Here is a 21,593-nt window from a genome sequence, read left to right as displayed (position 1 = left end):
CATTCAAACGATGATTGTTTGGTATTAATGGGCCAAAAGTGTGTCAAGAAAACATTCTCCACACCATTACACCACCGCCACCAGCCCAGACTGTTGACACAAGGCAGGTTGGGTCCATGGATTCATGCTGTTGTCACCAAATTATGACCCTAATATCTGTGTGCCTCAGCAGAAATCAAGATTCATCAGACCAGACAATGTTTTTCCAGTCATTAACTGTCCAGTTTTGGTGAGCCTGTGCCCACTGCAGCCTCAGCTTTCTGTTCTTGACTGACAGAAGTGGAAACCGACGTGGTCTTCTGCTGCTGTTGCCCATTCGCCTCAAGATTTGAAATGTTGTACATTCTGAGATTATATTCTTCTCACTACAATTGTACAGAGTTGTTATCTGAGTTAACTGAAGCTCCTGACCCATATTTGACTGATTTTATGCATTGCTCTGCTGCTACACGATTGGCTGATTAGATAATCGCATGAATAAGTAGGTGTACAGGTGTTCCTAATAAAGTTCTCAGTGAGTGTATGTTTGAAGAGAAAAGACTAATGTGCAATGAGCAGCCCTATTTATATCTAAAAAATACAGATATACTGTATATCGATAATCATCTGGAAAATTTTGGGATTATCGATGCATGAAAAAGGCATCAATCCCAAGCCTAGTAGACGTGTATTCAAGTTATTGCTTTGAGTGAATTGCATTTTTAATAAATTTTTGAATAACTTAATAGATCTGGAACAAAAAACGACTGTTACGTTTGACCCACATGTGACTCTTATCTGGGGGAGGAACGTCTTACCTTAAGTTCTTGCTCTAGTCTGTCCAGACTGCTTTGAGAGCCTCTTTTTTGCCTGGGGCTGAGGGGACCGCATTCACCTCCAGACACATCTTTATAGAATACACTTGCTCCCACAATGGAGCCCCCGTCACGCGTCTTTCCACCTGACAGATTCACTCCTGCAGCGCACCACAGCTACACACACAAAAAACAATGTCAACACGCTGATAAAGGTTGATGTCAGAAACTATGATAACACTGCAGTTGAGAATACTTCTCTCACCTTCATAGAAGCATCTTTCTCATCTAAAGGTTGGAGATAGACAGGCACTGGCAGATTTTTAACTTTATCATCTGCTTGTCCACCATTGGCAACCTTTCAAAAGAGAATAGGGCTGCTTGAAGAATAAAATACTTTCTATAACCACTTAAATATAAAAAAACAAAAACCACAAACATCAAGCTTTTCATTGTGACCTTTGCTTTCTTACACCATTTCATAACCAGGTTCCACTGTCAAGTTTTATTTATTTTTTTTGTAATCTCTGAAAGTGAGAAATTCATAGCCAATCAAAATATCTTTGATATTTAAAAGTGAAGTGTATAATTTCAGTACCACTAGCAGCATGCAACAAAATGGCAAAAATTACAACTATTCAAACAGGCTTCCAAAACACTCCACCCATCTGTTGTAGGACAAACAGACCCACCCCAAACTCATGCCACTGGTTAAGTCAACATTGCTATGTTGGCCCACTCAAGAAAGTTGTTTTGATAGTGCGACAAAGCCACATAGCATTTACACTTTTGGGGAAATCAACCAACAAATGGCTTTCTTGTAGTTGTTGTATTTTACAATAAAATTCCATACATCACTTTAAAATGAGATTTAATTGTGGGCAGAGCTGTAAAGGCATGATGCAACTAAAAACACAAATCCAACCGAAAAAAAAAAAGTCCTGTCATGTGATGGCTGGTTAGGAAAAAAACTCAGATTAACACAAAACGGATTTATTGCTGGGTGCTTTATTATGTTGCGACTGGTAAGGACATGGTGTCAGAGACATTACCTTGTATTTTGGAGGTAAACTCCATCCATAGGCCTGCATTCTGCCATCCTCTTTCTGTACATGAGCCTTCACCTGCCTGTACTGAGCTCTCTTCTGCTCTCGACGTGACACTACATTCTCTACCTCGGCCCTGCACAACAAACAGAGACAAGACAGTTGTTAACAGGCTCCTTTTGAAAACCTAGTGAGCTATCTTTTACTGTCTAATACCTACATAGGCAGCTGCCTTCCAAGGCATCATCTTTACTGACATAAATGGAACCTCAAAAGTGACTTATTTGGAATGCTCAACATAGGCAGCAACACAGACTTATACTTCATGCAAGTAGCCTTTATCACAGGAAGTGCACGGGAGACTTGACTAAAAATAACAGTTTGCCATTATCATGTTGCTAAGTTAACAATTCAATATACTAATAAGCATAAAAAAACATTTTTATTAATACTTTGAAGTGCTTGGATCAGAGACGTAGTGTAGGGGTGGAATCTTTGAATAAGAGTTCATGGATGAAGTCACTCACTCCTCATTGAGGAAGTCAAAGGCTTTGGATTTGTCACTAGGCAGCTGAGCGAGGGTGCTGCTCCTCTTCTTCACCGAAGGGACGACGTGTGAAGTTGGGGCGTTGTACTTTAAGTTAACCGGTGCATCTGGTTTCTTTGCTGCTGTGCTGGAGGACGAACTGAAGAGCCTGCTGAAACTGAGGGATGGGGGAGAGAGAGAAAGACGACACAGAGAGACTCATATGCAGACACAAGCAGCAGCAGCTGTGTTAGAGATCACAGGTTAACCGTTATGGGGTGTTAGGGTCAATTCCCAAACATCAGCCATGCCCCTCACGCAGCTTTGCCAAACCCTGTCATTCCAACCATCTGATTATCTAACCACAAAGCATGCAGACACCACATGCTAACTAGAGATGCACTGATACCAATTTTTGAAGACCGATACAAGTACCAAGTTTTAGGTATCAGCCAATACGAGTACCAATACGAGTAGTTTTCTGTTTGTATACGTATGCCATTCAATTTGTATTTGATATCTTGGTACAGTAATAGCCAATATTAGCATTTTCAGTAATTAAAAATAACAATTCAGGCACGTTTACCACGATGTAGCGTACCTTTAAAAGTAAACCAGCTAACACGTATGATAAGTTATTCTTGCTTTAACGGTGTTATTTTAATGCATATTGTTCTGGGCATTCATGGAGTGGGCAATTCGGCTTTAGTATTGATTGATTGTTCTGACCTGTTGCGTTGAGCCTGACAGAGTTCGACGTTCGTTTGATTGTTGTTGGGCAGAGAGAGAGAGAAGTCTCATATATCATGTGAAGATGGATCAAATAAAATAGTTTAAATTGCTGTTTAAATTGAAGGAAAACATTTGAAATGATCCATTAAAAATAAATCATGGATTACTGATAAGCGCTTATGAAAGCGATCTCTCGCTCAACCACACAAGCGTGCGGAGAGAGAGACAGAGTGCGAGCACGTGCGTAAAAGAAGCAGCATATACAGAACTGTGCAAAAGTCTTAGGCACATAAGATGTTTCACTAAAACATTTGTCTTAAGATGGTTATTTACATCTTCAGCTTTTGTGTATAAATAGGAAATATACATTTTAGACTCACAAACGTTCCTTTTGCAAACAGAATAGAAGAACTGGGAGCCCTGCAACAGAAGGCATGGCTGCCACAGGCCCCCTACTGAACATAGAGTCAGTGTGGGATTACATGAAGAGGCAGAAGTAATTGAGACAGCCTAAATAAATAAAAGAACTGTGGCAAATTCTCCAAGAAGCTTGGAACATCCTATCTGCCAACAACCAAGAAAAACTGTGTCCAAGTGTACCTAATAGAATTGGTGCTGTATTGAAGGTCAAACCAAATTTTTTTTTTTTTTACTGGACTTTGATGTTAATTGATAAATAAAAACTGTTTAAGCCATTATTTTTTGAAGAAATCCTCACTATGCAACATTTTCCACAAGTGCCTAAAACATTTGCACAGTACATTTTATCAGGTAAAGACGGATAAAATGAAAACTGATATTCTAGATTTAAATGGTTTAAACACCAAAATGTTTCTCATGTTTTCAAACTGGTCTTAGAAGTGCCATGCATAACATATGCAACCATGTCATTGCGTTAATGTACTCGTACTCTTAAATATGAAATGATGATACCAAGTACAAGAATTTATCCCCCAGTATCAGCCGATACAAGTACTACCAAGTAGTATCGGTGCATCTCTAAGGCTAACAATTCGATCACTGCAAACAAACCTTCTTTAACCACAAAACGCTACCTTTAAATTTAAAGAGATATATTTTCTATTCTCATTTCATCCTATCTATGGCATGGACAGTATATTAAAGTATTTAATTTATGGAATTATCCAAAAGTTGGCATTATTACATGGTTATTAAAAAATAATTTTGTTTTTGTTTTCTAGCAAAAATAACTAGGCTATATTGTGATATATGCTGTTACTGTGCTATAAAATTACTTATACGGTCTTGGTGATGTAAGATTTTGGTCATATCACCCATTTCAATTTGATTTAACTCAGTATCCTCCTTGTGTAAACTGTAATTAAATAAATAGTAAATCATAAGGGAAGAGCTGTTAACTAAACGTCACCTGAAACTCATGAATAAACCTCTTCAATTGCTGCAGTTTATCAAAACACACTTTAGCTTACCATAAAAATCCTTCTACAAACATTCAAAGATCCATGTCAACAGAGCAACACAACAGGTCAGCTTTATTCCAAGTCTAAACAAACACTCAACATAAGACCTCTCTGTCTAGAAAAGCTCTGTCCCCTGCCCCAACATACCTTCTGCAAACACACAGGACAACATGAACAGGGTTACAGAGAAAACACAGGAGCACACAAGAGGAGAATGAATGGGTTTAAAATAGATGCAAAACCCAAAAATACCACCAAATGCAAAATCCCAAGTAGACTGACATGACCTGGGAATGGCATTTCAAACAAACAAAAACTCCCCACATGCTGCTTTCTAGTACCGAAGTGCCAAATCCTTTTAAAAATCTGTGTAATGAATGCATAAGAGCCATTAGTAAAGTTTAAATGTAACCTGTTGGCAGTAAATCCCTGTTAAAGCTTTAACAGAAACACCATTCCCATGTTCAAGACCACATTTTTGGATTGAAGGATCAAACCAAGTGCAAGATTTACTAGCATTTCAAAGATTTTACCTACATCCTAGAAAAAATGAAATAAATGAAATAAAAGTGGAACATAAAATGAGAAGGGGAAAACATAGTTTGAATGCCAAACCACACAAACCAATATAACAAACTTTAAGAGAGCTAAGAAGGAGAGCTTACAACTGCCAGATACTGGACTTTTTCTTCTCAGTCAAGGCTGGATTCTCTCGTGAAGCTCTAAATTGAAGGAAAAACACACTTCAGTCAATACAGGGCAAAAAGGTTGCAAGTATGCATCAGTTTGACCATGGTACACACTGCTTGGAGATTTCTAAATGAGATTCTCTTGGCTAACCGTATCATCTCCGTCCACCTGACGGCCTCCTGCAGCTCCATCAGTCTCTCTTTATACTGGTTCCTCTCCATGAGGACACGTGCCATCTCCACTCGTGTGAAGCGCTTCCGCTGGGCTGTGGGCACGTCACTCTGACAGAAGCAATAAAGAGAAAGTTGGTGCTATCATACTACTACGTGTTTTATGCGGTATCTTTGATCTCAAAGATTTTTTACTGAAAAATTGAGATGCACCAAGACTTATGGAAATCTGTTTTGACTAAAAATTTTATTGAATTGAAATCAAATCAACTGAATTATGGAAGAGTGCTTACATCATCTTCCTCCTTCGCCTTCTGATTGGCCTCCTCCACCTCTGCCCGGACTCTATTAGGATGAAATAAACCAAATAAGCTTTTTGTCATCATGTCATACAAAGAGACATTACAAAAAGTCTTGTGTTGCTGATAAGCCGATATGTCTCTGTGTCTGAAATGACTAACCTTTTGATTTCCTCCTCCAGCTCCTTGTTCCTCTCTTCTAACTTGTCTTTGGCCTGTTTTAGGACCTCCAGCTCTCCCTGAAGGACATCTTTCTCACAGACCAGCTCATCAACACGAGCTATCAGATCATTCTTCACTACGTTCAGGGCGTTCCTGCAGCAAACACAGCAATGCATTTATCAGTATCGGTTTCTATAATTGTACTTAATTTATTTTGTCTAGTGTTTGCACACCACACTATATGCTGTCTAATCATGTGGCAGCAGTACAATGCTTAAAATTATGCAGATACGGATCAGGAGCTTTAGTTAATGTTCATATCAGTCATAGAATGGGGAAAAATGTGATTCGGTAATTTCAGATGTGACATGACTGTTGGTACCAGACGGGCTGGTTTGAGTATTTCTGTAACTGCTGATCTCCTGGCATTTTCACACGCAACAGTCTCTAGAGTTTACTCAGAATGGTGCCAAAAACAACATCCAGTGAGCGGTAGTTCTGCGGATGGAAATGCCTTGTTGATGAGAGAGGTCCACGGAGAAAAGCCAGACTGTTTCGAGCTGACAGAAAGGCTGCGGTAACTCAGATAACCACTCTGTACAATTGTAGTGACTAGAATAGCATCTCAAATGAGGGCTACAACAGCAGAAGACCACGTCGGGTTCAACTTCTGTCAGCCAAGAACAGAAAGCTGAGGCTGCAGTGGGCACAGGCTCACCAAAACTGGACAGTTAAAGACTGGAAAAATGTAGTCTGGTCTGATAAATCACGATTTCTGCTGAGGCACACAGATGGTAGGGTCAGAATTTGCCACCAACAGCATGAATCCATGGACCCAACCTGCCTTGTGTCAACAGGCCAGGCTGGTGGTGGTGGTGTAATGGTGTGGAGAATGTTTTTTGGCACACTTTGGGCCCATTAATACCAATCAATCATTGCTTGAATGCCACAGCCCACTTTAGTATTGTTGCTGACCATGTGCATCCCTTCATGGCCACAATTTACCCATCTTCTACTGGCCACTTCCAGCATGATAATGCATCAGTCACAAAGCAAAAGTCGTCTCAAACTGGTTTCACGAACATGACAATGAGTTCACAGTTCAGTGGCATTCCCAGTCACCGGATCTGAATCCAACAGAATACCTTTGGAATGTGGTAAAATGGGAGATTCGACCAGAATCTCAAAGGAATGCTTCCAAAAGAATTGAGGCTGTTTTGAGAGCAAAAGGAGGCCCTACCCAGTATTAGTATAGTGTTCCTAATAAAGTGCTCTGTGAGTATGTACCTGGTTAGAGTGAAATAAATGTATCATTAAATTCAAATGCAGTCACTGAAAAAGACCAATAAAGACATTTTGACTTCATACTCTTAAAGCTGTAGTGTTTAATTTTTGCACCACTAGTGTCACCAAATGGAATTTGTAAATATAATCATTGTTTTCCATTGAGGTCCCGTCCAAAACTCACACCACTTGTGGAGCCACTGTTGCTGTGTCAACTGGATGGGAGAAACAATTTTAACAATGAAAGGAAAAAATATACACACATTAGCTTTAAGCCCAGATTTTACTCTAAGCACTGCTGTGATTCCTAGCACTTTAGGGGGCAGTACAGGGCTGCATATAGAGGAAATCAGGACTAAGTGTTTGGTGTTTTTCAGCATGCATGAAGTTGTCAGATGTCAGACTAGTAATATAACATCATGTCTTACTTTGTCTCCAGTAGCTGAGTGTTCTCCTGGATCAGGTGTTCAACTTCTCGACCCATACCTTCATGACAACAACATAAAACAAATACAGATTTCCTTTCTTTTATGGTATGAATACTACAAATACAATAAACCAGACCTCTGAAACCCCCGAAATGCTGTTAAAGCTATTTTTAAGACAGAATACTTCACCAGAGAATACAAACATGGACATGAAAGAGATAAATAGCAAGAAATCAGCCTTACCAAAGAAATTAAGGTCTAAAAATTCACATGCAAAACAGAGAAAACAATTAGTGAGTGACAGACAAGTAACACTACTTAGTTACAGCAAAGGAATGAAGTCTACACAAAATATATTCTCAAAGCTTCTATTCTAAGACAATAAGCTGGATAAAATAAAGACCAGTTTAAAAATACACACCAGAGTACTCGTCTGGGGGAAAGAAAAGGCCACGAAATGAAGCACGAAAAATAATGGAGCGAAAACAACATGATTAGATGGATTAGACCGTGAATGTTAGTGAAAACTGATGCGTTTAAATGAAGGAATGACTCCACTACTAAAAGAAAAGAAATACAAGCACAAGAACCAAAAATACAGTCAAAAGCACTGGTGAATCCTTAAAGAAATAGTTCACCCAAAAATTCTGTCTTCATTTACTCACCCTCATTTAATTCCAAACCAGTGTAGTCCATTTCCGAGGTTCAGTGGAAGGCACTTTTTTTTTTTTTTTTTTTTAAGTATAGCAACTTAATAACGTCTAATTAATGCAAAACAACTTTTTTTCTGATTATGGAACTTATTTATTTTGGAGTTTGAAAGACTCAGTCCTCATTCACTTTCATTATGGAAATGAGTGGCCAGAATATTCACAAAAAATTTACCTTTTATGTTCCAAGGAAGAAAGAAAGTCATACAGGTTTAGTAATGGGTAAACTATTCCTTTAAGGTTGGTGTAATCTTGAGGCAGCAGCAAACATCAGAGCCCATTTGAGCTCTGGGTAATTCAAAACTTACCCAGCAGATCAGCACCTTCATCTACATCCCCAATGAGATCAGTTCCTGCTGAGGAGAGCTCCTCAAACAGAGAGTCAGTGTTACGGTTAAAGGCCATGTTCTCTATCCCTTTCGTGGGAGTGCTGGAGAAAGACAGAGAAACTGAAGTGAGGAGCAGAAAAAAGATGGAGAAATCTTATCCTTCTTATAACTTTCAAATGAAAGATGGTGAAAAGGGGTTTGAACTGAAGGTGCCGATTTATCGTTAAACTTTGAGAGTAGAAAATGAAAGCCTCTCATCACTGTGTCAGAGTGATAAAGCCTCTCATCACTGGGTCAGAGTGATAAAGCCTCTCATCACTGGGTCAGAGTGATAAAGCCTCTCATCACTGGGTCAGAGTGATAAGGGAAGTACTGTGTGTTAATGACTGAATCAGGGTGGATGTACAGTACCTGGACCCTTTGCATCCACTCAGGTCCATGTCTAGTTCTGGGGTGGACTCAATGATCACCTGAACCTCTGACATCTCTGCCTTCTCACTTCGATCTGTGCCAGAGCACAAATATATCAGATGTTAAATTCTACAAATCATTATGCACAAGACAACAAACTAAGCACTAAATATTGTGACATGTGTTGCTTTCACAGTAAAGATTTTGCTGCAGATCTGGGTTTGAAGCTTGGTTCATTTGATTAGTATGAACAATGTGTTTTAAGCTCAAGCGCACACCAAGGAACCACATTTAAAGGGATAGTTCACCCAAAAATGAAAATTCTCATAATTTACTCACCCTCATGCCAGAACAGATGTGACTTACTTTCTTCTGCATAACGCAAATAATTTTAGAAGTATATCTCTGTGGTCAAGACAATGCAAGTGAATGGTGACCAGACCTTTCAAGCTCTAAAAATCATATAAAGGCAGCATAAAGTAATCCATATGACTCCAGTGGTTAAATACATGTCTACTGAAGCGATGCAATCACTTTGGGTGAGAAACAGTTCAATATTTCAATCTTTTTTTTTTTATACTATAAATCTCCACTTTCACTTTCAGAATATGAAAGTGAAAGTAGAGATTTATAGTAAAAAAAGGATCTGTTTCTCAACCACACCTATTATATAGCTTCTGAATGCATAGATTAAACCACTGGAGTCATAAGGATTACTTTTACGCTGCCTTTATGTGATTTTTAGAGCTTGAAAGGTCTGGTCACCATTCACTTGTATTGTCTTGACCCACAGAGTTGAGATATTATTCTAAAATCTTTGTTTGTGTTCTGCAGAAGAAAGAAAGTCATACACATCTGGTAAGGCATGAGGGTGAGTAAATGATAAGAGAATTTTCATTTTTGGGTGTACTGTCCCTTTAATTATGTGAAATAGGAGGTCTGGGGTTCAGTTTCCATGGATGATGTGAATGCAGTCTTGAATTGCGATTCATTCTCCAATTGATTACAAACATTTTGCTTTATTGTTTGGTAATATCATGTTTAGATTTAGCATTTGACACATGCAAGTTTGGAAAAAAAACGTAACACACAAAAAAGCAGTCAATGAAGACATGCTGGGATAAGCGGACAATCAAATTTGGATTTGTACTAAAGCTACTGTACCAAATGTAAAAACGACATAAGTAAGCTCAATGTTTCCTGTATCTTCTTCAAAAAGGACATTCCTTCTCAAATACAGAACAAAAACCATGTTTCTGGCTGAAGGATGGTGAATTTAAGGGCTTTAAGCGATTTCAGCATCTCTGCTGTGACACTAGGACTCACCTGAAGATGGAGTCTCAGTTGCCAAAGCACCCTGTACTCGGATGTTCTTACTGCTGTCTGGCTTAGCACCGCTGGAATCCAGGTTCCTGTTCAGGCCCTCGGCCTCTTCTGTCCGGGGCGTGTCCACTGACGCCATGGCAACATCTGATGTTGCTGCCAACATGGCCGTGGCTGATTTAGACTCTCCCCTATTAACATCAGAAAGTTCATCCTGTAAACAGAACCAGGTAGCATGAAGTAAGTGACATAAGTGACAAACGTAGTCATATTATTGCAAAAATTCATGCTAAAACAGTCAGCAAGCAAACATATGTTGAGACTGGGTACAATCCATATTAATTATGAAGTCTAACACAATGGTTCAAATCCAGAAAGCCATAACCCATGCTCTGCACACCATGTGACATGCAGATCCATTTCAAATGGTTTCTAAGTAACTTAAAACAAATCAGTTTAATGCTAAAGAGTCAACATGCCAAGTATCTGAGAATAAACAATCTTCTTACAGACACAACAGTGTTGTACCACTAATTTTAGGTGAAAAACCTTCAAACAAGACATTGCATATTAGGGCCAGTTTGATTTATTAGTCAATTATGTATACTCAACTGAGCTTTTAAAAACATAACTGAAATAACCAATGAAAGTACACAAATTGAGAACAACAAGATATGAATAGACACAAAAGAAACAAACATTGACAAACAAAACACCACACGATTAAAATCTATCACTCTAGAACTTGAAATATTCCGGGTTATTTTCAGCTTCAGGGTCTACGCACAGACAAATTTGATCTCTCAGTTTGAATGCGAATGGGGAAGTGTTTACAAGACATACAGTATTATGTCTTGTAAACACTTATAATGGATTTCAAAAGTATAACACTTAAACATGTTTGCAGCAGTATGGTGTAATAGAATCACTTCAACCCTTTCTTTGCAAACTTATGTCCTCATGTAATGTAATGTCAATTTATGTCATGACCAGCTAAAAAAAGTAATCCCAGTTACTTTTTCTTTGAATTCATGGCAGAATACCAGGAAGGGATGTAACATTACTATCTGTAAAGCATTGGAGCTGAATTCCACAGGACTTCCAAAAGTAATTACACTGGTAACGCTAACCAGAAGTTCCTCATTTCCTAAAGTAATCCCACCTCAGGGATTTAGACAACTTTACAGCTCAAGTAACAGACTATTTTCCCCCAAAAGATAGAATTTAGGTGCTTTAAGAAAAAGACTGAAAGACATGTAAAACATGATTCCCATTCATTTTTACAAGAGGGATGCATTGATATTGTTGCAACTGACAGCATGCAACAGATGGGGTCCATAGACATTACATTGAAAACAACCCAGAATATAACCTAGCATTCAATAACATCAACCACCACATATGCTGACTGCAACCAAGAATACAGTTTTATATTATATATATATATATATATATATATATATATATATATATATATATATATATATATATATATATACACACACACAGGTGCATCTCAATAAATTAGAATGTCGTGGAAAAGTTCATTTATTTCAGTAATTCAACTCAAATTGTGAAACTCGTGTATTAAATAAATTCAATGCACCCAGACTGAAGTAGTTTAAGTCTTTGGTTCTTTTAATTGTGATGATTTTGGCTCACATTTAACAAAAACCCACCAATTCACTATCTCAAAAAATTTGAATATGGTGACATGCCAATCAGCTAATCAACTCAAAACACCTGCAAAGGTTTCCTGGGCCTTCAAAATGGTCTCTCAGTTTGGTTCACTAGGCTATACAATCATGGGGAAGACTGCTGATCTGACAGTTGTCCAGAAGACAATCATTGACACCCTTCACAAGGAGGGTAAGCCACAAACATTCATTGCCAAAGAAGCTGGCTGTTCACAGAGTGCTGTATCTAAGCATGTTAACAGAAAGTTGAGTGGAAGGAAAAAGTGTGGAAGAAAAAGATTCACAACCAACCAAGAGAACTGCAGCCTTATGATTGTCAAGCAAAATCGATTCAAGAATTTGGGTGAACTTCACAAGGAATGGACTGAGGCTGGGGTCAAGGCATCAAGAGCCACCACACACAGACATGTCAAGGAATTTGGCTACAGTTGTCGTATTCCTCTTGTTAAGCCACTCCTGAACCACAGACAACGTCAGAGGCGTCTTACCTGGGCTAAGGAGAAGAAGAACTGGACTGTTGCCCAGTGTTCCAAAGTCCTCTTTTCAGATGAGAGCAAGTTTTGTATTTCATTTGGAAACCAAGGTCCTAGAGTCTGGAGGAAGGGTGGAGAAGCTCATAGCCCAAGTTGCTTGAAGTCCAGTGTTAAGTTTCCACAGTCTGTGATGATTTGAGGTGCAATGTCATCTGCTGGTGTTGGTCCATTGTGTTTTATGAAAACCAAAGTCACTGCACCCGTTTACCAAGAAATTTTGGAGCACTTCATGCTTCCTTCTGCTGACCAGCTTTTTAAAGATGCTGATTTCATTTTCCAGCAGGATTTGGCACCTGCCCACACTGCCAAAAGCACCAAAAGTTGGTTAAATGACCATGGTGTTGGTGTGCTTGACTGGCCAGCAAACTCACCAGACCTGAACCCCATAGAGAATCTATGGGGTATTGTCAAGAGGAAAATGAGAAACAAGAGACCAAAAAATGCAGATGAGCTGAAGGCCACTGTCAAAGAAACCTGGGCTTCCATACCACCTCAGCAGTGCCACAAACTGATCACCTCCATGCCACGCCGAATTGAGGCAGTAATTAAAGCAAAAGGAGCCCCTACCAAGTATTGAGTACATATACAGTAAATGAACATACTTTCCAGAAGGCCAACAATTCACTAAAAATGTTTTTTTATTGGTCTTATGATGTATTCTAATTTTTGGAGATAGTGAATTGGTGGGTTTTTGTTAAATGTGAGCCAAAATCATCACAATTAAAAGAACCAAAGACTTGAACTACTTCAGTCTGTGTGCATTGAATTTATTTAATACACGAGTTTCACAATTTGAGTTGAATTACTGAAATAAATGAACTTTTCCACGACATTCTAATTTATTGAGATGCACCTGTATATATATATATATATATATATATATATATATATATATATATATATATATATATATATTTCCAGGGATGTTGATTAAAGATGTAAATATTTAATACCTCTGGACAGTTCGGACCGGTTTCTTTAACGCCTCATTTCAACATTACAAAATTTCGCTATGTGTTGTAAGCAGGTGATTGCATTCAGCAGTTTGTGGACTATGGGCTATCACTGCAAGGAAACACATTTCTAATATCAGCACAAAAACGGTGAGGTGTGGTGACAAGCCGAACAGCACCCTACAGAGCACTGCTATTGCCATTGAGATTATGGCAGGACTATTGGATAGGGCTACCTTACTGGTGTCGGTCCACTGGGTTTCCAAATTGTCCTGTGAACTCTTACCCTCCCATCTCCTGAGGGATTCATCTGCCTCCAGCTGCTCAGAAAGAAATTTACAGTCAGCATCATGCAGGTAGGGCAGTACTACACCCTTTTACAGGGTTTATCCTGCTGATGGGAACTGCATTGGCATTACATAAAAAGAAAATAGGCCAGCCCTTCCTGAAAAAGCATCCGGAGCCAGCTTGTCTAACACAGATTAATCTGTTAACTACAGAAAAATTGTGGTTTCCATCACAAATTCACTGTAGGCCAGGATTACACGCAAGCACTTAGGGACACACTCTCATGGTTTATCAAAACATGACACAGTATATAACACCCTGCCAACACCAGACATGAGCGGTGCGTCACGTCAAAAGCAATAGAACCCATTATAATCAAAGATGCGGTCTCCACTGGAAGCGTCCGTTGCAGCACATCATGCGGGTGTGCCGCTCCATTTTGTGCTTCAGCTGCTGCCCCTACTTCTGCAAAAAACCACAAATAAACCTTTATAACATTTGTGTCAACGTGCCCAGTGTAGACAGCCTTAAGCCGTTGCGTTGTATCACCTCAACAGATGCGCCCGTGTAGACAGGGTGTAAGGGTGTTTGTTTTTTTTTCAACTTCGGGCACTTTTACAGTACATACCAGGTGCTGATTATTATTAAAACAAACAGATTTAAACTTTTTTTCCTTTGCTATATAAAAGTAATTGACTTTTTACCAGGCTTTGGTACATTTCAAAAGCCTTTTATATATCGATTGCATTGTTTAAAACATACTTAGACTTTCACCCAGACTTTCAATATTAAACTAATATATATATTAAACTAATATATATATATATATATATATATTAAACTAATATATATATATATATATATATATTAGTTTAATATATATATATATATATATATATATATATATATATATATATATATTATTTTTTTATTTTTTTCCCCCAAAAGTTACCATACTTGTAAATCCAAGGTAACAAAAGTGTCAGCGAAGAACATGCTTCAGATAAAATATGCGAAAAGTGATGTGAAAAGAAAAATCAAGGTAAGGCTGCATTATGGAAAAGTTTGAATATATTATTTATATATATACTTATTGCATGTGTATTCATCATAAAGTGTTAGCTATGAAATTAGCAAGATAAAGAAGCTTGGCATTTTATTTCAAATGTCATTTCCACCACAGAATTATAAACACAATACAGAATTTGAGTATTTGTGAAAATGACACTGTGGTGGGAATTTTGACAAAAATGAGCATGTACATGCACTGTTGGACATCTGTTGAAAAATCAAATAAACTTTGAGTGTGTGTGAAAAATTTTTGATAAGAATTTACTGTCTAGAAGTCAACCGTGCTAAAAGTGCCCAAAGTTGAAGAGACACCTACCTATAAATGAAACTTTCTTATTGCATACCTTAATCAATATCGATCAGAAGCAAGATTTAACTAAAGCTTTCTAGTGAACATGAAACAGCATTCACAACTGGTTTTACTTCCACAATATGACATATTTCTGAGTGAAAAAGTGACTACATTTTTTTATGACAGATAAATTGTGCACAATACGACCAGGAATGTGTATTAAGTAAACGGGGTCAGTTTTGATTCCATGTTGGCAAAAAATTCTATTTTTAACTGTGATGAAATCCTTTTGAATAGTTTAGTGAGCTTACCAGTGTTTTATCCTCACCTGTTCTGTGCCTCTCTCTTTACTGACGATGTCAATCTAGTAAATTACTACATAAATGCTATATTTGTGCAAGAGGCTGCTGCCCTTCAGCTCTCTAGATAATTAAATGTTTTATTAATGTGACTTTTCAAACGTCACTGCACCTGGTGACTGGGCTCCATATAAAGAAAAAACCTTTCATTAAAATCAATCGGTTATAGAAGAACAACTAATCCACACTGAACCAGTGTCACTTTGCATGAGAGGAACCGATAATATGTTTTACTCTCCTGTTGCGAAGAACAAACTTCAAAGCGTTTTCCCACTTACTGTCTCTCCCTGACATATGCAAACAAACCAACAAACGCACACACACACACACACACACACACACACACGTTTGGAAGATGCTCACATATGCTTGCTGATTGCCATGGCAGCATGTGCCCACTATTTCTCAGTGTGCCAGTTCTGAGCCATTTAACCTGAGGAGAGGCAGACAGTAATCGTGCCCTAGTTTTCTCTGCTCTCTCAAATGCCTGCTGAAGCAGTGCTGCTGAGCCCATGACAGACTCTGGGGGATGATATATGGAGAAATGCAGAGTCACGGAGCACACAAAGGCCACTCTGTATGACTTCACAGTGGAAGTCTGATGGAGCCATTGTGCTACTGAGACGAAGATGATTCAACAGCGACTTTTAAGGGGTCATATAATGAGAAATCAATTTTGTTTATCTTGAAATAAAAAATACTTTAAATGTACAGTATAAACTTTCAGAACTCAAAACTTCCTCTCTATTCCAAAAAGCAAAAAAAAAATGTTTTAACTAAATTGGACACGGCAACCCACAATCACACAACAATGACACCTATTGGGTGTTCAGAAACTTGGCCAGACCACTCGCGATTAGGTAAAACAGAGGAAGAAGGATAGATACTATTATTCTAAAACACCAGAAGATCTAACGATAAGAATAAAATGTGGGAAAGATTGCCAAATGTTATGCTGTTCCTATCTGCGTGTAGCACCTGCTACTCTCCAACATTTTGAAGAATCCCAACATTAGAAATTACGTTTATTTTTAACAAGGTCCCTGAACATTTAAGTCTGACCTTAATAGTTTGTGCAACACATTTAAGTCCAAACTGTTGTGTGATCTTATCACAATATAATACAGGCTTTGCAAAGAGGCTGTTACTGAAGGATGGGGCAGTGCAAACTACAGTATATTGAACTTGACAGCAAACCCACAGCCCTTAAAAGGGATCTATTATGCAAGATTCACTTTTACATGGTGTTTGAACATAAATGTGAGTCGGCAGTGTGTGTACACAACCACCCTACAATGTTAAAAGTCCACCCACTCCTCTTTCTTATATTTCTATTAATCAAAAACAGTGTCTCAAAATGACTGGTTTTCGTATCTGCTCTAAAGTGACGTCACTTTAGAGAAGGCCACGCCCACGACTGGTGACGGACTCCACCCTATTATCATAGATCCTCACCTGAGTGATCGACACACAGTCCGCCATTTTTTTCCACGCTGGAGCAGCTAGAGTGAGAAGAATAATGTCTCAACTTCGTAAGTGTCATAAGTGTTCTGTTGTTGGCTGTAAAAGTGAACATAAGAGTCTTCATGTACTCCCGGCATCAGAGCCACTGAAGACGCAGTGGACAAGTTTTGTTTTTGAAGAAAATGTGACCCAAAACATACAAAAATTCGTGCATGTTTGTGCAAATCATTTTACAACAGACTGCTTTGTGAATGAGGGTCAATATAAAGCAGGATTTTCCAAAAATTTGACTCAAGCATGGATCAGTACCAACTGTTTGTGTTCCAGCTTTATATCCTGAAGATGTATGTATCGCACTTTATATTTTGTGAATGTTTGCAAATCGCCTTTCTGAATGTGCTTGTTAGCTGATTCCACGGCTAATGCAGCTAAAGTGGTGGACCAACAACTGGTTGATGACCTGAATGTGTTCTACTGTAGATTTGAAAGGCCCAATCTCACACCCCACACCCACTCTGACCTTCACACCAACACCTCCTGCAACCCCCCTCCTGCTACTCAACCTGCACTTAAGATCTGTGAAGATGATGTGAGCCGCATCTTTCGACAACAAAGGATAAGGAAAGCACAGGGCCCAGATGGCGTTTCACCTGCATGTCTTAGATCCTGTGCTAACCAGCTGGCCCCCATCTTCACACAAATCTTCAATAAATCACTGGAGCAGTGTGAAGTCCCATGCTGCTTCAAACGTTCCACTATCATCCCCATCCCAAAGAAACCACTGATGTCTGTGGTCATGAAGTAATTTGAAAGACTGGTGTTGGCCCACCTGAAGAACATCACTGGACCCTTTCTAGATCCCCTTCAATTTGCTTATCGAGCAAACATGTCTGTGGATGATGCAGTCAACATGGGATTGCATCATATCCTGCAACATCTGGACAGACCAGGGACATATGCAAGGATCCTTTTTGTGGACTTCAGTTCAGCTTTCAACACAATCATCCCAGCTATACTCCAGAATAAATTACACCAACTCTCTGTTCCCATGTTTATCTGTCAGGGGATTACCAGCTTTCTGACGGACAGGCAGCAGCTTGTGAGACAGGGGAAACTCACTTCCAGCACCTGTACAATCAGCACTGGTGCCCCCCAGGGATGTGTGCTTTCTCCACTACTCTTCTCCCTGTACACCAATGACTGCATCACCAAGGACCCCTCTGTCAAGCTCCTGAAGTTTGCAGATGACACCACAGTCATCGGCCTCATCCGAGATGACGATGAGTCTGCATACAGAAGGGAGGTTAAACGGCTGGCTGTCAAAACAACCTTGAGCTGAACACGCTCAAAACGGTGGAGATGATTGTGGACTTTAGGAGAAACACCCCAACACTGTCCCCCCTCACCATTCTAAACAGCACTGTGGCAGCAGTGGAGTCATTCAGGTTCCTGGGCACTACCATCTCACAGGACCTGAAGTGGGAGACCCACATTGACTCCATTGTGAAAAAGGCCCAGCAGAGGTTGTACTTCCTTCGCCAGGTGAGGAAGTTCAACCTGCCACAGGCGCTGCTGATACAGTTCTACTCAGCAGTCATTGAGTCTGTCCTCTGCACTTCAATAACTGTCTGGTTTGGTTCAGCTATGAAATCAGACATCAGAAGACTACAAAGGACAGTTCAGACTGCTGAGAGGATTATTGGTTGCCCTCTGCCCCCCCCTTCAAGAACTATACACTTCCAGAGTGAGGAAAAAGGCTGAAAAAAAAAAATCACTCTGGACCCCACTCATCCTGCCCACTACCTTTTTGAACTGTTGCCTTCTGGGCGACGCTTCAGAGCTCTGAGCACCAGAACCGTCAGGCACAGGAACAGTTTTTTTCCCTCAGGCTATCCATCTCATGAACTGTTAAACTGCCCCATTGAGCAATAGCTATGTGCAATACACAGTTTAGTCTTTCTTATATTTATCCAACACATCCAACCTCTTCTGCCATTTCATTCCTCTGAGGAAAAAATAAATAAATAAAAATAAATAAATTGCACTGTACATAACAGATTTGTATTTACACTGTACATAACAGATTGTATTAGATTCGCACTACCTATGTGTATGTGTGTATGTATGTATGTATGTATGTGTGTGTCTGTATGTATGTGTATAATTAGATTTGATTTTTTTATTATTATCTATGTCTTGCTGCTGTTTTTGTATTGTTTTTGTATTGTTGTACACTGGAAGCTCCTGTCACCAAGACAAATTCCTTGTATGTGTAAGCATACTTGGCAATAAAGCTCATTCTGATTCTAAAGTTACCATTGTCTCTGATTGTATTCACGGAGACCAGAGCTATGCCGTTATAGCTTGTTTGCACATGACGTCACATCACTGCGTTGCTGTGGCGTGAAATGCAGATGGAGGGCAGGAAGTGATTTTCTACGTAAGAATCACTATCACAAACTCAAAATGCCTATGTTTTGCGTCGTTTACGGTTGCTCATACATATATGGCTGAACTCCGGTATTTACGGTGTCAGTCACATTGGTTCTGATTTGTTGTTGCTATAGTATCCGAAGCACGAGCTGTAAAGGCACAGCCCTCTTCCGGAAAGGGGCGGGGAGCAGCAGCTCATTTGCATTTAAAGAGACACACACGAAAACAGCGTGTTTTTGATTCCACCCAAAAAGAGGCATTCACAACATGGTATAATAAATGATGCGTGGGGTATTTTGAGCTGAAACTTCAGACACATTCTGGGGACACCTGAGACTTACATTACATCTTGTAAAGAGGGGCATAATAGGTCTCCTTTAAGTAATAATTAATACTCATTTCACATGTGACGAGGCTTTTTACATAGAAGTCGTAAAGGCATAGCAGCAAAAAAAGAGATATCAATAGCTTTCCCTGTGGCAACAGAACGGTCAAGTAGGTAAAATCTTAACAGAAAAAGGCACAGTCAAGAATATCACACATGCAAAAATGTAATGGAAAATGTAGAGGTAAAACATGTAAAGTACAGGCATATGATTTGACAAAGTGGATCAGATCTTGAATAACTGAATATGTAATTGGATCAGATCGAAGTATAGGGAAAAACAAACAAACAAACAAACAAACAATAACAACAACAACAAATATCACAAAATATGTGACACTGTGGAAATTTAGAAAAATACAAGACAAAGTCATAACCAAAGAAGGAAGAGATGACATGAGGTGGTACAGTAGCAAACAAGGATTTTTTTTAAGAGCAGCAAAGCTCCAGTAGACGTTTCCATGGGTTCAGCTACCTACAGTATACAACCATCAATTACCATCAGACTCCAGTACTGTAAGCACTCTCCTCCCTTCCTGCTTCTGAAAGCTGAAAAATGATCTCCACCCTTCAAAAACTCATGCCTACATCAGGCCAACAGGCTCAAGGGATACTCTTAGATCGAGACAGGCTTCAAGGTCATTGACATTGCCATCCTAGCTGAAAAAATGTATGCAGTTTGTGAAACATTTTGTATAAGTAGAGGATTCAGATCAGGCTGTTGTTTAGTATCATTGAAAAACAAGGCTGCAACCACCATAAGGCCCTTTTACACTGCAGGACTAAAGGCTGTTTTAGGGACTTTTACTCAGAATTACATGAAGCTAGCTGAATAAACTCACTGTTTCAGAGTAAGTTTCAGGTTGACAAAACCAGCTAGAGCAAAACCGGTTTAGAAAAACTTTGGCGATCTCAAGATGCTCGCTACAAATGTTCTCCATCAACTCAGAGTTTGATTCGGAGTTCATGATTAACCCTGAAACACGTGCACATGAATGAGTTACGTTTGCCATGAACAGCCAATGCGTGAAGATTGGAGAGAGTCGGTGCTAGGGCTGGGCGATATGTAAAAAAATATTTTTATGATAATCGCTTTTAAAAAAAAAAAAAAAAATAAAATCACAATATCCAATTATAGCGTCAAACCCCCTGCCGTGGGTCACTGAATATTTTTGCTATATTGATTTTGCTTTTAAAAAATACATTCATTTATTAAAACATGAAAAACTTACAAATTTTCTAAATTCAAATTGCACTTTAAACTAAATGAAAAAAGCAATTAAAATAACAAAGTGATCCAAAAACATCTTATATAACCACCTTCTCATATCCAAACATTTACTGTCTACAGTGGCCCCATTTGCCATCTTGCAAGTATTTGTCTACCACAACAGGTGGGAAATTACTAACAGCTAAAATTAAGAACTAAAGACAGTTATACATGTAAAGAATAATAATAAAATAAAAAAACATTACCTATAAAAAGTTCAACATATTACAGTTTCATATTAGGTGTAAGCCTAATAAATTCCCTTGTGTTCCCAAAATAATGCTGCCAAATGTGTTCTTATCGAATTTGTGTTTGTATTGTGCTTTGTTAATATAGTTAATGCTGCCTAAAGAAAATAAAATAGAACTCAATTTTAGGTTCGACAAGTGGTTTAACACACCCAGGTTTCTTCCAAAGTACGCGGCTTTTGTTGACCAGATAACAAACGTCATAGGATGGAGCCGAACAAATCAACACAGCGGAAAGAATTCAACATTTCTGG

General features: G+C 38.9%; 1 protein-coding gene across 5 annotated transcripts in view; it reads right to left on the bottom strand.

The window, feature by feature from the left end:
* LOC127423160 (C-Jun-amino-terminal kinase-interacting protein 4-like) overlaps positions 1-21,593 on the bottom strand; it is a 76,865-nt gene that overhangs the window by 8,664 nt on the left and 46,608 nt on the right. For 3 of the 5 annotated variants that reach the window (XR_007894285.1, XM_051667275.1, XM_051667277.1), the window contains 13 exons: positions 13,766-13,849; positions 10,350-10,560; positions 9,024-9,117; positions 8,592-8,713; positions 7,574-7,631; positions 5,862-6,014; positions 5,694-5,745; positions 5,381-5,511; positions 5,206-5,262; positions 2,368-2,544; positions 1,847-1,976; positions 1,060-1,152; positions 798-971 (listed from right to left, as the gene is read on the bottom strand). Coding sequence is in view for 4 of the 5 variants with exons in the window: in XM_051667275.1 (XP_051523235.1) it covers positions 798-971; positions 1,060-1,152; positions 1,847-1,976; positions 2,368-2,544; positions 5,206-5,262; positions 5,381-5,511; positions 5,694-5,745; positions 5,862-6,014; positions 7,574-7,631; positions 8,592-8,713; positions 9,024-9,117; positions 10,350-10,560; positions 13,766-13,849 (1,536 nt within the window). In the remaining variant the exon portion in view is untranslated. The remainder of the gene's footprint in view (positions 1-797; positions 972-1,059; positions 1,153-1,846; positions 1,977-2,367; positions 2,545-5,205; positions 5,263-5,380; positions 5,512-5,693; positions 5,746-5,861; positions 6,015-7,573; positions 7,632-8,591; positions 8,714-9,023; positions 9,118-10,349; positions 10,561-13,765; positions 13,850-21,593) is intronic. The other 2 variants (XM_051667276.1, XM_051667278.1) reach the window with 1 other exon arrangement.

The sequence above is a fragment of the Myxocyprinus asiaticus genome, chromosome 32 (assembly GCF_019703515.2).
Source record: "Myxocyprinus asiaticus isolate MX2 ecotype Aquarium Trade chromosome 32, UBuf_Myxa_2, whole genome shotgun sequence".
Classification (NCBI taxonomy): domain Eukaryota; kingdom Metazoa; phylum Chordata; class Actinopteri; order Cypriniformes; family Catostomidae; genus Myxocyprinus; species Myxocyprinus asiaticus.
Note: the sequence above shows the minus strand (reverse complement) of the source record. Positions and strands in the feature narration are given on the sequence as shown.